Below are 17823 nucleotides of genomic sequence, written 5' to 3'. Positions count from 1 at the left end.
ATTGGCATGCTGCATAGTGTGAAATAGACATTGAGTGTTGTCAGTGGTGGAACTACTGCCACTGCTGGGGGTTCCAATGTATGGTGAGTGGGGCCCCCAAATTGGGCTTCAAAGCGCAAGCACTAGCCTCCATGTATGTTCAGAAGAGCAGAGCGTGTCCGTGGGCCTCTGGACGGTGGAATGGACTCACCAGGCTCTCCCCCGAGGCTATAGGGTCACGTTCCTCCCTTGTACTAAGTATAAATATATCAGTAATTTCAGGTATATTATTTAATTTAGTTAAACACAGGTTTTGACAGATATTTGTCCAAAGTTGTCCCATAATGAAAAGTGCCTTGTGTCCAGTCCAACATGTTCATACACATGGCTGTGCTGGTCCCATAGTGGACTACCTTGGGCTGGGTCACCTGCATTTTGTCACGTTAAAATGTTCCTAATAGTTGAGTCTTGCCACCCTGGCTAAAATATGCCAGCCCTCCCCCGTTCATAAAATGTTATAAGGTGTTCAACGTCAATTGCAGATTGCTTACTCTGCAAATAACACATTTAATTTATGAAACCCTCAATTAGATTTCCATTGCAAGAGAGCTGCAACAGTAATTAGTATTATCACGAAAGCGGCTTGGTCCTAGAGGAGAATGACATCCTATCACATCTTCATGTACCCGACAGGGGGAGCTATTATCTTACAGCCCATCTAGACCCCTGCTCTTACTCCCCGTTTCCATAGTAACATCCCCACCCGATCGTGCGCCCATCTTTGAGTCTGCGCAGCCGGCTTGTTGGTGCGCCTGCGCGGGATAAGCCTCAGTCATACCGTGTGTCCCGGGTGCCGCCGGCGGAGTCTCCTTAGGACACGGTTTGTGCTGTGCTTGGAGCCCGAGGCCGGACCTGCAACCATGGCTCAGATCCTGCCTATCCGCTTCCAGGAGCACTTCCAGGTAAGCGGGCAGTATATCGGAGGAGAGAGGGGCATTAGGATGAGGAGAGCGGGACACTGGCGCTGCACCCAGAGGGAATAGCGGATTTTTGGTTCATGAGCCTGATGTTTACCAGGAGGGAAGCTGACACGACGGAGACTCTATTTGCAAGTGACAAGAGCATAGTGCAATTTGGCCACATACGTAGGTGGAGAAATCAGGCGAGATCGTGTCGTGGGGTTCTCGGGTCCATCGGCTGCATCTCTTCAGAGAAGTGAATCAGCAAATGTCCTTGGACAGTGACTGTGAGCATTTTAGAGTTAGGGCAGCATAGGGTTAAATGGTGTATTTTAGGGGAGGGGTTAGAGGCTCTTGCCCCCTCTGTGTGACACAGATCATACTTCACAACACTGCTAGTTCTATGTGTAGTAGAATCATTAATTACCAGCCATTTCTTGTGTTCTTATGGCTGTAGAATTAAAGGCCAGTTATGACAGCATTTTATGTTAAAGCAAGCTATAAATCATATTGGTATATGTCTTTAAGTAAGAATCCATGTTGCAACATCTTTAAAACCCATAATTTTGCACATCATGATTCTCTACTTAACACTAATGCTGTATGTTGCACTATTCTCTTTTACCCTTAGGTTTATGTTTTTTTGGCTTGCACAGGTTGTGCAGAAACTGGGTAATGCAGATGTGCAGTTTTGCCTCCCTTCCCCCTCCTCTCTGGGTTATTGATTTCCAGCAGTGAGGAGGAAGGAGGGGGGGTTGCTGTATGCAGGGATGGCCTGTGTTGCCATCTCTGGGTACCAGAGTAGGTGACCTATACACAAATTTTGAATTTAACATCATCATGCATAGTGACTCATATGCTTTCTGGCTGAATTATGGGACCACGTGATATTTCATATTTTGTAATTGGTTATTGGCAGCGTTTTCCAGCCAAACCAAAGAGCTGTGTTTTGCCTGGCCTCCACGCTGTTATTGCTTCCCATCCATATTGTAGGCAGATGACCTATGCATCATAACCATTATCAGCCTTTATTTGTAAGGCGCCACAAAACTCTGCAGAGCTGGACAGTCGGTATAACAAATATATAAAATACCAATTGTACATAAAAACAGAAGAAGAGAATTGAAGGTTGACGAAGGTGGTGCAAATGTGAGAGGCCCTTGGTCGTGAGAGCCTACAGTCTAACAGCAATGACAATTAGCCAGTTGTGTAGTGGAGCAGTAGTTTAATCAATGAGATTGGAGGGAAAAATTAACTAGTTATATCAACCTGACTGCATACTGATCACTGTTCAATCCATTCAGCCCTGAAGAGGTTAAAGCAAAAATTAAAGGAATGTGTTAATGAATAGAGAACAGGAAGTGCGACTGAAGTCTCTCCCCCACCTTCCATGTAATGGAGGGGCTGGGAGTGTCAGTACAACCAGTCTTGCTTCCTCCCCTTTTGGTATTTGTAGGTTGTGAATTAACTGGTAGGCACAAATACAACTAAACGCTGCTATGCGTTTGGGGGCAGGCTTCACCCACATTTATATCACTCTTCCATCCTTGAAGAGCTCTGACAGTGCATGTGTTTGTGATTATCCAGACAGTCTCCTGCTGCATAACTGTTTCAGTAACGGTTTGGGTAATTGTGGAGCAACTTACCCAAGGTCACAAGGATGTAGCAGTCGCTGTATTACTGACTTCCATTTTCGTTTTCTGCTGTGTTAATGTCTATGCTTGCTGGCACACTGCATACCTGTAGTGAGCAAAGTCGTTTGGTTTAAATGGTTTTACATGTTAGTTCTGATACTAAAACAAATCTGAGCTTATACGAACCAACTGTTTTGGCCATTCTTTTATTTTATTCAGGTCATTATTTATGTTTAATGCATTGATGCAGCAGATGAGTAAAAAGAAGTACAATATGTGCTGTTAATGCCCATTTTAAAAGAATTACTTGTAATATAGATATTGGAAGCGTTTATAGTGTCCGGAAAGACGTGCGCTCACTAGGATTTGTGAATTGACAAGAAAACAGTAGACAGAAACCATATGTTTTGTCTTATACTTTAACTGCACAGGGTTAGCAGTGTTTGTAAAAAATATATAATTTGTAAGTTTAAAATATCTATCTTCACTGTGAGTGGGACTATTGGCAAAAAGATATCATCACCACCATTTATTTATATAGCACTACTAATTCCGCAGCGCTGTACAGAGAACTCACTCACATCAGTCCCTGCCCCATTGGGGCTTACAGTCTAAATTCCCTAACACACACACACACACACACACACACACACACACACACACACACACACACACACACACACACAGAGACTAGGGTCAACTTGTTAGCAGCCAATTAACCTACCAGTATGTTTTTTTTTTTTTTTTTGGGAATGTGGGAGGAAACCGGAGCGCCCGGAGGAAACCCATGCAAACATGGGGAGTACATACAAACTCCTCACAGATAAGGCCATGGTCGGGAATTGGACTCATGACCCCAGTGCTGTAAGGCAGAAGTGCTTACCACTTAGCCACCGTGCTGCCAAATGCTAATGCAGTCTCCATCAGTTCAGTTGGTGAAACCACTACAGGGGCGCACGGAGGATTGTCGGGGGGGGGGGTGGGTGTCTCCCCGCCGACCCAAAAAAAAACAACCCGAGAAAGAGCTGCTGCGCAGCTCCGTTTCGCCAGCGCTGTCCAATACAGCAGCCGCGGCGCTGTATACAATGCAGCACCGCCACGGACGCTTCTTTGACAGCGCCGCGGCTGCTGTATTGGACAGTGGCCACTTAGTTAGCGCAGGGGGAGGGTTTCTAGAGACTCCCCTGCGTGCGCCACTGCACTAAGCAAGTTCCGAAACATAGTTTACGAACAACCACAGACGTTAAAGAGGATATTCACCTAACAATTTTCTTAAAGTTCTTAATAATTTTTCAATTTCATGTCGTGTAAATATCTATTGGTAAGTTAGTGTTTTTAACATGCATTATTGCTTGTAGTGCTTTTCTTGAATGCAGACACTATATGACTCCCATGTGTCCTGATTTTCCAAGAAATATTTTTTTTTCCCCCATCCTAAATCTTGAAATACACAGTGCTTATTTTTTTTGAAACTTGAATTACCAAAGCACCCATATTTACAGGATACATGGTTATAGGTTATTAATAGCTGCTGTCTTTGGAAACCAAAAAGAAGTATATGATGGATTTTTATGGCAAGTCCTGATTTTGCTTTTGAAAATTATGATCGCTCTTGGTTTTGTAGACCTTTTTAAGCTTTTGTTTGGAGATTGTTGCTCTCTCTAATAGCATAGTGGTTGGCACTGTACCCCCTGTGTTTCTCAGTATTTATCTCCATGCCTCCCACTTCTAGTATAGTTATGTCTCTGTCAAATAAATCGTCTCCGAATTTAAATTGCATTCTTTTTAATCCCTAATTTTTAAATATAAATGAAAGTGCTGTGACTAATAAAACACAGGTTCTATGTTTATAATAAGCATAACCAGGGGAAACACAAAAATGATTGACTATAGTCACATTCTCAATAATGCATATTTGCTGGGCAAACCAATACACACTGAAGAAGCATAGACAGGCTAAAGTGCCTTTTATGTTTCATTTTTGAGAGCTTTTAAGAAACTTTACTTACAGGAAGTCCACTGCTGTATCCACATTTAGTGCCATATGAGTGTGGCAGTGGTCTCAGCTCACCAGTAGCAGGGCATGAAATTATTTTTTGTGGGTAACCTTCCAGTTATAAGAGGCAAATTTATACTTTGGTCTCATGGACAAGTTTTTTAGACTGCCCAAATGTAAACTTTGTTATCCATTGAACTCAAGCCGGTTCCCCTGTGTTTTAGACTTTAGTGTTTACCCCTTCTCTATAATTCTTTTTTCCTTTTCCAGTCTGCCACCCCTATGCAACTTATTTGTTATTCACTACCAATCACTCTCCCATGTAATTTAATTCCCCCTCCCCAGTCCCCCCCCCCCCCCTCCTGTAATACCGTTTTCATACTACCGCCCCGGTAATATCCCGGGTATATGAACCAGGTATATTATCGCGGGACAGTGGCTCCCACGGAAAGAAATTCCCGGGTAGACCCTGTTCATGGCAACATCACAAGAGGAGCTCTGATTGGCTTCTCTTGTGATGTTGTTTTTTTTTCAACTTTATAATTGTGTTTGTAGGCGACCAGGGAATTACCCCACCAAAAGTCCATGACACCATTCATACTGCGCCTCGACCCGGGCCGTCTGGGCTTGCCCCGGCAAAAACCCAGGTTTTTGGCGCAGTATGAATGGTGTATAAATCATTTCCCCCTTTTATATCATTTGTTCTTACCTGCTTCTTAACTTCTATACAAGTGTCAGGTAGAGAGAGGTTCCCTGGGTATCATATCCCATGCTCCATATCTAAGTCATTGAAAGGCTGTGAATACGCCTAGTGCAGTTATGACATCACTGGAGTGCATTACTCATAGCCAATCGGTGATACCGAGCAGCATCATGTTATGAGATATTCAGGGACATTCCCTTCCTATCCCCATTGATTATATGTGAGGAAGGGTAGTGTTGGTCCACATGCAGGAAGTGTGTGAACTTTCTGAACTTGATTGTTGTTGGTGGTTATGATCATGTAGCATAATCCTGCTGACCCAGAGCTAGATTCAAAAACTACATGCCCTGGAATCCTTGACATACATCAAAGGTCCTGACATTTATATTGCTGCATGATATTTTTATGGCTCAGTGAATATCCCTATTAATGCTTTTTATACTTTCATGTGAAATTAGAAATGTGGGATCAGTTGTTCAATACAAGCTGACAAAATGCATTGTTAAAGAAGTCACATTAACCTTCTTTTCTATGGAACAATGATCGTGACTGTTAGTCATGACCCCAAGTGTTGACACATACTATTGTCAAATACTTTTTTCCAGTTTACATATTTAGAATACATATGTAGCAGTTTAAAGAAACCGTGCCATGAATATACTTATTTATTGCCGACGTCTGTAAAATGATGAAAGACTAAAATCTATTTAAAGAAAAAGTTTAGACTTGCTCTTCATATTGATCTGTGTGGATGATCTGGTTAAACTTCATGATAAAGCTAGAACAATCTTGAGTGGATTATTACTGTGATATTACTACCGCTGCTTAGTGTTCATAGAAGCTACTATGTTAATCTCACTTCAGGGCCTTATTAATGATATTTTATTTTAAGTACCACCATTCCACTTATTGCACAATTGGCAACAACAAAATTATTATTTGTGTACTAAGCTATAATTTTTTGATTAGCTGAAAACTGAAATATGGCTTCAATAGCTGTTTTCAGCCTATAATCTGGGTACTAGTCAGACGCAGTTACAGAAGTGGTTATCTGTGTCACAGTCTTCTTTAGTTAACTATAGATTATTCAATGGCTAAAGGAAAAACCACCTCTCAACTTGTTTCCGAGTTTTCTCGCTAGTGTGCTGTATAGCGAGAGCCCTCAGCATATTAAATGGATTTTGAACTTTTGGGCTTTGGTGCTTTCATTTTTGGTAGGCATTGAGCACCATTAAAAATAATTTTACATTTTTATATAGCAAATAGCCAAGCAACACACCAGACTAATCTTTGGTATAATGGCACATGCATATATGTGCTGCTTCAGTAACCTCATGAGCTTCCCTTCACAGTCCCCATGATATTCCCTATACAGAGAAGCACTATTTCTTGCTGTAGGAATGGCCCTGGCAACACCGTAAAACTGCAGCAAATGCAACCTAGATTAGTGTTGGCTAACCTGTGACGCTCCAGATGTTGTGAAACTACAAGTCCCAGCATGCTTTGCCAATATATAGCAGCTTATTGCTGGAAGGGTATGCTGGGACTTGTAGTTTCACAACACCTGGAGTGTCACAGTGTTAGCCAACACTGATGTAGATGATACTGCAGAGATGTGGAAGAAGCTCTTGTGGTCTGAGGAAAGTGGAAATGAATGGCCTGAATGCCAAGAAGTATGTATGGTGCAGATCAAACAGTGCGCATCAACCAGGTTACACCAAGTATGGCAGTAATAGCATCCAGTTATACCCCTTTCTCACCAACATCCCGGGTCAGACACGGGATAATGAACACGGGTTCAACCAGTATTGGAACCATTCACACTGCACTTTGGTCCCGGGTATATCCCAGGTCGCCCCCTTTCACACTGGACCCATGTCTACGCTGCATGTTCAAGTTGAGCCCCTCCAATGAGCTGCTTTTAAGTGAACCCGAGTCGAATAACCCGGGAACATATTTCTGGCAGCAGCGTATCCGGCTCCATCCCGGGAATAACCCTGGTTGCGACCAGGGTCTCCCCATTCATACAGACACACGACCTGGGTTATTCCCGGGTCCATGCCTCTGTGTGAAAGGGGTATAATAGGGATGCTTTTCAGCTTCCGGCACTTATAGGGGGGTATTCAATTGTTCCTCCGGGCGCCGCCGGAACGAGCGCGTTAAAACTATTACCGTTTATACGATAAACTTGCGCGTAAAAACCGTTAATACGGTAGTTTACTCGCTGAATTTCATCTCGCAGCTCAGGGAGCTGCGAGATGAAATTCAGCGAGTAATTACCGTATAAACGGTAATAGTTTTAACGCGCTCGTTCCGGCGGCGCCCGGAGGAACAATTGAATACCCCCCATAATGTTGTCTGGATCGATGGAAATATTAATGGTGTATCTAACAGACAATCCTTGGACATAAACATTTAACCCTTAGTCAAAAACTCAAACTGGGGATACAGCGGGTATAAAAAGTCTACACACCCTTATTGCAATTGCAGGTGCCTGTGATGTAAAACCTGAAGTCAAGATAAATCATGGCAGTTTTTTTTTCCACCTTTAATATGACTTTGCAACCAACAAAATTCAATTGAAAAACAATACATCATTTTTAGAAAAAATTGTGGAAATAATAATAATATAAAAACTACAGTACCCTGGTTGGTAAGTTTGCATACACTTTACTAATGAGGCTGTAGCTGTGTTCAGAGTTGATTAGTCACATTCAAAATCATATTCAAAGTTAATTAGTGTACACTTTCCTGCGATGAAAGAGATTGTGATTAACCCCAAATAAACATCAGCTATTTCTGTAGGGTTTTTTTGGTTGCATCATACTGGGATACCCATGGTCCGCAAGGATATTTTTAAAATATCTACAGGAGCTCATTGTTGAAACGTACTAATCAGGGGAGTCTTATAAATGAATTTCACAGCCATTACAATGGACAACTGTGAACACTATCATCAATAAGTGAGAATATGTGGCACATCCCTCCCAAGTTAACAGAATACAAAGAAAACTTATCAGGGAGGCAATCGGGACGCCTACAGCAGAATTATAGGAGCTGTTGAAATGTCTGGCATGAACTAGTCACTCCCTACATGTGACAACAATCTCCCAAAATTCTGCACATATAAGTGCTATGGGGTAGGTGGGTGGCAAGACAGAAGCAGTTTCTCACAAAAAATAATATCCGAGTTAATATCCAATTTAAATTTTGCAAATAACATACATTCAATCACCACAAACTATGTGAGGAAGTGTTATGTGGTCTGACCAATATTGAACTTTTTGGCCTTAATTCTAAAACACATGTGGTCTGATTTATTAAGGAAAGTTAAGCAAAGTTGAGTAAGTTTTCTTACTCAAGTTTTAGGGACAAAACCATGTTACAATGCAAGGAGTGCGAATGAGTTCCTTATTTTGCACATAAGGAAAATACTGTCTGTTTTTTTTCATGTAGCACACACTTCCTTAATAGCTTATTTATACACTGAAATTTAAAGTTGATGAAGGACATACCCAACCCCAGCTATAAATCTGCCATCAATTTTTAAATTTACCTCCCCCTCCAATGCAACATGGTTTTGCCTTACTTACTTTTGCTTAACTTTCCTTAATGAATCAGGCCCATGGTGTTCTTTCGGTAATGAGCTGTGTTGTTTTTGCACTATCCTATGTATTGTGAACCATGGTGGCGGCAGCATCATTCTTTGGGGCTGCTACATTTCACCTGGAACATGTGCTTTAGTCAGAATAGACAGCAAGATGAATAGTTTCAAATGTCAAGATATTTTGGCCTGAAATCTGCTTCCCAGTTTCAGTAAGTTGAAGAGGAATTTCACCTTCCAATATGATAGCAATCCAAAGCACACATGCAAGTTAACCAGGAAAGGAAGATATAAGTGTTGGAATGGCCCAGTCAGATCCCAGACCTCAATTCTGTGGAATGACCTAAAGAGGCCTGAGTACAGGAGATCCCCTCACAATTTGATGAACCTTGCAATTGTATACTACTTTTTCCTGCAAAAAAGTTAAAGGTCTATGAGTGCGAGGTTGATAGATTTATCCCAAAACACTCTGTGCTATATAACATATTACACAGCTTCTAAGGCCAAGATTACTTCTGTGCTGATATTGAAAGGTAATATGTGGTGATTGAGAAGTGAAGCAGTCATAGAATTGTTTCGTTAGTGTAGGCTGATACTGCCTGCTACAGCAACTGCACTCTCCTTGGTTGTATTGTGCGGTCCTCTGCACCAATTTCTGCTACTCTTTGTCTTCTGCATGTCTTGGCTTTTTTTTTATAATTCTTTATTTTGAATGGTCAAGCAATACAAGGTATACAAGATACAAAATCTGAAAGTTACAGTGTGTACATAGGAAGACATTTACATTGTACTGAAATCCTGTAAGGACATCCACAGGGAACTTAAGCTGTAAAGTGACCAGTTTTTTATATTATTTCTTGCTTTATCTTACATAGATCAGACAACATCAAAATAGAATTGGGGGGGGGGGTAAAAAAGGGGGGGTAAGAGAGGGGAGGTGGGAAGGAAGATCGCAGAAGTTAGGCAGGGGTACAGTCAGAGGGAAGGTAATGAATGTGTGTTAGAGGGTCAAGGGTTGGTAGAGCAGGAGCAGGGACTCACTCGCCACACATGGGCCTCCACGAGGAAATCAAGTATCAGAGGGAAACGCGTTTGCCGCCATTTGCCATGGAGCCCAGACTTGGGTGAAAGCGTAACCTCTGTCGTGTAGGTGGTAAGTAATCTCTTCCATTGCTGCCACATTCCAAATTTGTTTTTTAAGGGCCGAAAAAGATGGAGGGGAAGCACGCTTCCAGTTGAGGGCAATAAGAGATTTGGCGGCTGTGAGGATGTGCGCCGTCAGTTTTTGGGCGAATTTATCAAGATCCGGGGGAGGGTAACAAAGGAGAAAGATCCAGGGGTCCTTCGCAACGGGAGTCTCAAATAAAGTATTGATAAAGCCATGGATCGCATCCCAGAAGGGAGCGATAATTGGACAAGTCCACCAGATATGTAACATAGAACCCCTGTGGCCGCAATTCCACCAGCAGTCCGGCGACGCGGAGGGGAACATTGCATGAAGTCGAGTGGGGGTATAATACCAGCGATAGTAAATTTTATAGGATGTTTCTTTTAGTCTGGTCGATATAGAGCTTTTGGCTATCCCCAGTCTCATGTCCTCCCAGGCCTCCTCATCTGGCCTAGATCTCTCTCCCACTCAACTTCGTGGGGGAGCTGAGGGTGAAGAGTGGAATCGAGAAAGATACTATAAAGCTGTGATATCATGCCCTTGGACATGGGGTGGTGTTTGCATAGGTTCTCAAATGGAGTGAGGGGACGCAGTATAGAATTGGGTGCAGGGATCGCAAAAAATGGCTGATTTGAAAGAACTCAAAGGGGCTAAGCGTCTGGCCTGGGGAGTGAAACTGGAGCTCAGCTAGTAGAAGCCACTGGCCCTGTTTCGAGAAATCTGATGGAAATTTAAGGCCGGCCTGAGTCCAGAGACGGTGTCTCAATCTAGAGAGGCCGGGAGGAAATATGGGGTTAAACCAGATGGGGGTCAGGGGAGAGAGGGCAGATGTAAGCTTTAATTTGAAGGAGTAGGAATCCCAAATCTTAACGTCAAATTTAATGGTGGGAAGGAGTTTGGAAGGCGAGGGCGGTGTATAGGGGATAAACCCCAAAGTGGTGTCAAATCAGGGAGGGCAGTATGCGCCGCCTCCAGGTCCAGCCATGACATGGAACCTGAGGGGGCATATGATGCAACAATTAGAGAGAAGTGAGAAGCTAGGTAGTACATCTTAATATCGGGTAGACCCCTCCCACCACCGGGAATAGTTTCTTCAGGACAGCCACCTATACCCATGGGGGCCTATGATTCCAAATAAACCGAGTGAGGGCCTTCTGGATGTTGGATAGGAGGGTGGCAGGGACAGGAACTGGTAGGGTTTGGAAGAGGTACAGCCATTTGGGTATGATATTCATTTTTACTGCGATGATCCTACCCAGCCACGAGATAATAGGGCGGTTCCAGGAAGCCAAATCAGATTGCGTTTTGGCGAAGAGAGGTGGGAAATTCTCTTGGTTAGAGGAGGTCGTATCGGGATGTGAGGTAGACTCCCAAATATTTTATTTTTCTAGTCCGCCACTTGAATTTGAAAGAGGACCGTAACACTTCGGCCTCCTGGGGGGAGACATGGAGCAATAGGGCCTCTGATTTTGTATAATTTATTTTATAGCTAGATACGTCACCATAGGCCTGGAGAGCATTATACAGGTTAGGTAGGGAAATCATTGGTTGGGAGAGTTAGAGCAGGACATCGTCCGCAAAAAGCGAAATTTTAGAGTTGATGTCCCCCACCTGCACACCAGAATTATTAGGGTCATGGCGAATTTGAGAGGCCAGTGGCTCAATCACCAGAGCAAAAATAAGGGGAGAGAGGGGACAGCCCTGCCTCGTGCCGTTTTGGATGGCTAACGGGTATGTCTTGCCTTTTATTCTGTACACGTCGCATTCTTTAGCCTATGTAATGCCAACTTATGCCCAGCACATTACACCAGCTTGTGTCTCTTCAAATATCTGCCCATGCACAGCACATTCTACTAGTGTATGCAAATTGTTTGAAGCCTAGCCTATGCATCCATCTAGTTTTTACAACCAGCAATATATTTTATTGTTTGGGAGTCAAGCTGAGGGCTATTCTCCTCTGCCCCGTGCCTCTAGCTAACAGCTTCCCTGCAAGCTTAAATTCTGCTTCTAGGGGTAGATTTATCAAACTTTCTGAAAAGGAAAAGTGGTGGTGTTGGCCATAACAACCAATGAGATTCTAGCTATTATTTTCTAGAATGTACTAGATAAATGATAGCTAGAATCTGTTTAGTTGCTATGGGCAACACCTCCACTTTTCCTTTCCTTTTAGAAGGTTGGATAAGTCTACCCCCTTCATTCTTAACTGTGACCGACCGACCACTGGAGTCAGTGTCACAAATAAGGGCAATTCACATCCCACCTACTCCATTACTTTCCTCATTTCTCATAATAAACAGCCAGTCGAAAATTCATTGGCTTGTTTTGTACTAATAATTCTCCCATAGTTGCTCACATCTGAAGAATAGAGAATGGGGTATATAGCCCTCTCAGTTGAACTATCTATACAATTGGAACTACAGATTTGGTAGAAAAGACACTTTAAGCTTGAATGAAGAGTTTCTTTGCTAGGTTGTGAAACTGGGAGAGAGGTCTGATATGATCAGTTCCATTACCAAAGTGCATTTTCTTAAAATCCTTTGAGTTATGTGAGAGAGACAGTGGAAAATAGCAGATCATTGCTGGAGCACTGTTTCTAGTAAAAAAGAGTAGGAAGAAGAGGTTTTCCATTTTTTTTGTTATTAAAATACAATTCATTTATCACTATATAATTTGGTGGGGGGTTCTTCTGCCATTTCTTCAACTGAGCACACACCTGGTGCTTTATGTATATTCTCCTCAGTCATTCCCCTCCCAGAGCGGGAGAGATTGGATGAAGTTTCTATTAGTAAAAGTCGGCAGCTGATTGGAGGAATGTGCACATTGTTTGGTTCTTTGTACACAGGGATCAAATCTCCCTTTAAACAGCTCTTTTCCAGGTAAATAAATCTGTGTCATAACTGAAATATTCCATACCCCTTTTAATTTATGAATACCCTTTTTCCGCACCCTCTCCAATTCCAGAACCTTTTTTTGTAAATAGGTGGCCAAAATAAAACTGCTTATCCAAGGTGAGTCCTCACTCGTTTTATTAAAATAAAAATATAAAGTTCCCATTTAAATAGAAGGTAATATCTACATGACTGTAGATGCTATGGATTGGCATTACATGTAGTTGTCAACTCTATGAAGTATACCGAGATCCTCCATTATAGCTTTACCCAATAGTGTTCTACCTAAGGTATAGGCTGCATAAATGTCTTGGTCCCAAAATGCTTAAACTTACATTTATCCACATTGAACCTAATCTGCCATGCTGTATGGGCCTTATTTCACTATGTCCTTCTGTGTTGTCTGCAAACACAGAAACTCCAGAGACTGGACTTTAACACACATTTCTAGATAATTTACAGATTGAACTGGACTGGGCCAAAGACGGACAGTCCTACAACTCTAGTTGGAGTGTGAACCATTAACATGAACTGCTCTCTGGAAACAGACTCTAGCCAGTGTTCTATCTAGTTACATGTTGTGTGTTTTTTGTTTTTTTTTGTTTTTTGTTATTTATTTTTTATTTTAGAACAACAGGCTTTAGTTACATATGGTAAATGCCTGTGAGGCATAGTGTGAAATGACTTTGTTAAATCTAATTGCTATTTCCACCACATCCAATTTTTTCATAAAATGCATATAGATTTGTTTGACAAGATTGCTCTTTCATGAAACCTTGCTGGCTGTTGCCGATATTATTTTCTTTAGACTATTCTTGAATATGGTCACTTAACAACCCCTCAAATATCTTTCCCACTGTAGATGTTTAGCGCTTTGGCCTATAGTTATCTGGTAGTGATCTAAATTCCTGTTTGAATATTGTCACTAAATTTGTTTTATGAATCCTTTGCTTTTTGCCAATTCTACCAAAGAGTAGACTGTCCTTAAACATGAGAAATAATGGTTTGGAAATAACGTAGCTAAACTATGGTCTGTGTCCTTTATTCACATTATTTTGGCTAATCCCTTAGACTTCTGTCAGCCCCAGTGGTTTAATTTTTTACGGTACAAACATGTTTAGTACTTGCTGTTTTGCTTTTAATAAACTTTAAAAATATGTTTTAGGGTTTGTCTTCCTTCTCTGGCAAATGCCTTTCATATTCTATTGTTGCCAGCCTGATTGCAATTTTCCTTACTTTGCAAAGCTGGGTTTACAAGGACTACAGATTGGGATTACAGACACTACAGGCTTTTCAACCCAATTATCGTGCGAATCACACGATAAATGGCTGTTAGGTGTGATCGCATTAGTGTGTGCGCTCCCACAATCCTGTTTAATGCTACTTAAGCTCATTGTATCGTTTAATTTTATAAACTGACTATAAATCACTATCAACGAAGAAACGATGTCGAGCAAATTCTGAAGTGTGTATGCAACCGGGACCAGTAGCGTTCATAGCTCTCTTTGGAGTGTGCAGAGTCACAATCTGTTCAGCAGATGGTTATGACAGATGAAGAGCACAGATCTGAGGGTGAATATACACATAAATCAGCATGCCCATCGGGACTTTCCACCGTTGGTATAATCGTTACAGATCTCTCATTGGGAGAAATTTTCTGTAGTGTGTACCCAGCTTAACGCCAAATAAATATTCTGTCTTTTTATTTTTTAAATGACACAAATTCATTTATTTATTTACTTTTAAAATGTGATAAATTGATATTTTATACTGACTTACATTCCTTACAGTACAAAATATTTGTCAGTCCCCAGATGTCTGTAGTGATCTAGCTCAGGAGATTAGATATCCTGGTAACGCTTGTCTGATTCAACCAGGCAGCAGTGTTGGTTCTGCCCAATCTTTGTGAACAACCCATTTATACGAAGGCTGGTTATACACTACAGAATTTTCCAACCAATGTCTTATCTACAACGATTTTACTAACGACTGGGGAAAAAAAATGTCCCGATCAGCCTGAGATTCATGTGTGCACATTATACATGTTTTACAAGATTTACCCCTCAGATCTGTGCTCTTCATCTGTCATAACCATCAGCTAAAAAGATCACGACTCTGTAAACTCTATGGAGATCCGGATCGTGAGTGTATACACACTGCAAGATTAGAAGGATGTCATTCCATAGCTGAACGAGACTTATAGTTTTGCTGAAAAATCAAAGCAAACAATGGTCGGTGCTTTGGAGCGTTCACCGTCTAAGTGTACACACTACTGCAATATTGGGTTGTAGTGTGTATCTAGCCTAAGTTCATAGTTGAGGTGCTTCCACAACCCCACTGTTAGTTTGAATAAGGCTCCCCTGAGCCGGAGATTGGATCTCTTCAATGGACTATTGCAGGGATTGGGAGATCTGCTGAATTGGATCTTTTGAGTTTTGACTGTTTATAGTATCTTTATTCCACCTAAAAAATGAAGGGAAAAAAAAACGATTTTGGGTTTTTTTTCAGCCACATTCTATACCTTTGTGATTAAATAAACCTTTGATTTAATAACCGTGTTATGTAATGTACTATGTTTCCTTTATAGATGCAGCTTTTGTGTATTGTTAATAGATCTGCTTTCTCAGGGTAAGAGTACAAAATGAATATATATTGCTTCCTAAAGGAAATCCCCACTTTAATGGATTATTTTATTCAGGACAAGTCTTTATTTTTTTGGTTCTAACTCCTATTCTGGCAACTACAGTTTAATGAGCATAAAGCAAAATCATGCGCTTGGAGTTCAATAACACATTGTCTGAATAGTGTGTTAATAGCAATAACATATCATCTACTGAGGAAGAATGGGATCCAGGGGTTAATATTTCGGGATCTAAAGGTAAGCAAACAACGCAATGAGGATGGCCAATCTGGAAGGATAGGTTGCATAGGGAGAGGAATTAGTAGCAGAAAGAGAGGTAGTAATGCCACTCTATAGGTTATTGGTTTAAAACCACCTAAAGTACTGTTATCTGTTCTGGTAGCCATATCCTGAGTAGGACAGAAATAAGTGAGTGGGTAAAGAAGGGCAACAAAAATGGAGCATGTCTAAATCACAACACTTACCAGGAAAGACTAAAGGATCTAAACTTCTATAACTTGGAGCAGAGAGAGGGGGAATACTTTCAGATAATCAAGGGTTTTATGAAGGCAGAGAGGCATTTTTCAGCAAAGATAAGATTATGACAGTAGTAGGTTCAGGGAAATTTGGGTAAAAATGACTTGGGCTGTGGAGAGGTGGAATGGCCTTTCAACAGAGGTAATAGAGGCTATTACCTTAGAGGAATTTAACATGCATGATATACACTTAAGGATATGCATAAGGCTATACTGAATCTACAAAAAGTATCAAATAGGGGGATGAAACATGGGCTAATCTAGTTCTACCATCAAATTCTATTCCTATTTCTAAGCATTTGCTTTACAAAATATATATTATACACAGACATGAAGTGCATTCACCTGTCCTGTAGCCTCCGCCATCTTTGGGGGGGAGAGGGTGGCAGGAGACGGCCTTAGTGTGTGACCTCTGTTTACAGCCAGCACGCCCTTCCTACTAGTTGACGTTGTCAGATTTGAACATCTTAGTGCGAAATGTAGGTCATAATGCTTGATGAATGGCTAGCTGTAGACTATACTTACTACATGCCCCCAAGATTATGAAAGAAGCTGCTGTACACATAAGTGCTGTATAATCTGAGGTCTGCAGCAGCGAATTGTGATTTACCTCTGTTACAGTATCTGACGAGCCTCCAGAAGGCTTGAAATCGGTGCTTCCGTGTAAAAGTGATTTGATTGGGATGTAGCTCACTTTTCTGTGGGGGGGTGGGGTTATTTTATATTTATGTTTTGCTTTTATTAAGGATAGCTTATGAAGCATGTGGAATGCCATTCTAATAATTCATATGCAGGACACTTTTAAGGGAACCTGTACTGCATTTGTAGCAAATTCTCTTTGGTTCACAGTGGGGCAGATGTACAGAACTTCCCCATGGGTAATCGCTGCAGCATGCTGTCTGGGGAAACAACCTGTGTGTTTCAGCTTCACTTGTCTTTTCTAGCAGTTTGTCCCTATAAATGTAGCCTCAGGTTAGTAGTTTATTCAAAGCGTGATTCATGTTGGAAGCTGTCCCAGTTCTCACTTTCAATACTGAATTCCCTATACAGACAAAGCTGTTATGCTTTTGAGATTTAGTCCACATTTTTTTTTGATGGTAAAACACTACAAAAATTTATATTCTAATCTGTGTTGTGGTAAAATAATCTTTATATTTAAATTACCTTTCACTTTCTAAAGCTGGGTACACACTACATGGTTTTCGTCCAATAATCGGTTAAATCAGCCGACATACGACCGCTCGTTCAAAAGTCAGATCAGTGTGTGCAGTGACACGATGGTCGAAAGTCTGGCCAAATGAACGATTGTCGCCTCATTTGGTTGGTCGTACCGTTTAATATTTCCGTTCCAATCTCGTTTCTGTTGTGTAGTGTGTATAAACTTCCGACCGATCCACAACAGTGAGTACGAAATTAGTCATTGCTCACGACAACATGGCTGTAAAAAGGGACGTCCGCTCTTCCCTTTATTGTCCTAAACAAGGCTAGTGTGTAATGCAGTCCATGGACCGAGCGATCGGACCATCGATCGCATGTAAAATCGCTCAGCATAAAAAGTTGGTTGAAATTTCTGTAGTGTGTACCCAGCTTTACTCCTTCAGCCATATAAGCATTATAGTTTTGTAGAACTTTTATATGTATTACTTACTGTCCATTAGGCTCTACTGAAAGGCTGACAGTTCTAGTATACTAGTGAGTATGATCTTGTCTAGAGAACTGATATTTTGGGAACGTCA

The 17823-nt window shown here is 41.4% G+C and overlaps 1 protein-coding gene across 1 annotated transcript in view; it reads left to right on the top strand.

The window, feature by feature from the left end:
- The first annotated feature begins 785 nt into the window (after positions 1-785).
- LOC142160977 (clathrin heavy chain 1-like) overlaps positions 786-17823 on the top strand; it is a 73024-nt gene continuing 55986 nt past the window's right edge. Inside the window, exon 1 of the mRNA XM_075216144.1 lies at positions 786-941. Within this exon, the coding sequence (XP_075072245.1) occupies positions 900-941 (42 nt within the window). The 5' untranslated portion in view covers positions 786-899. The remainder of the gene's footprint in view (positions 942-17823) is intronic.

Source organism: Mixophyes fleayi, chromosome 1 (assembly GCF_038048845.1).
Source record: "Mixophyes fleayi isolate aMixFle1 chromosome 1, aMixFle1.hap1, whole genome shotgun sequence".
Taxonomy (NCBI): Eukaryota; Metazoa; Chordata; class Amphibia; order Anura; family Limnodynastidae; genus Mixophyes; species Mixophyes fleayi.
This window is presented reverse-complemented; position numbering and strand designations above follow the sequence as displayed.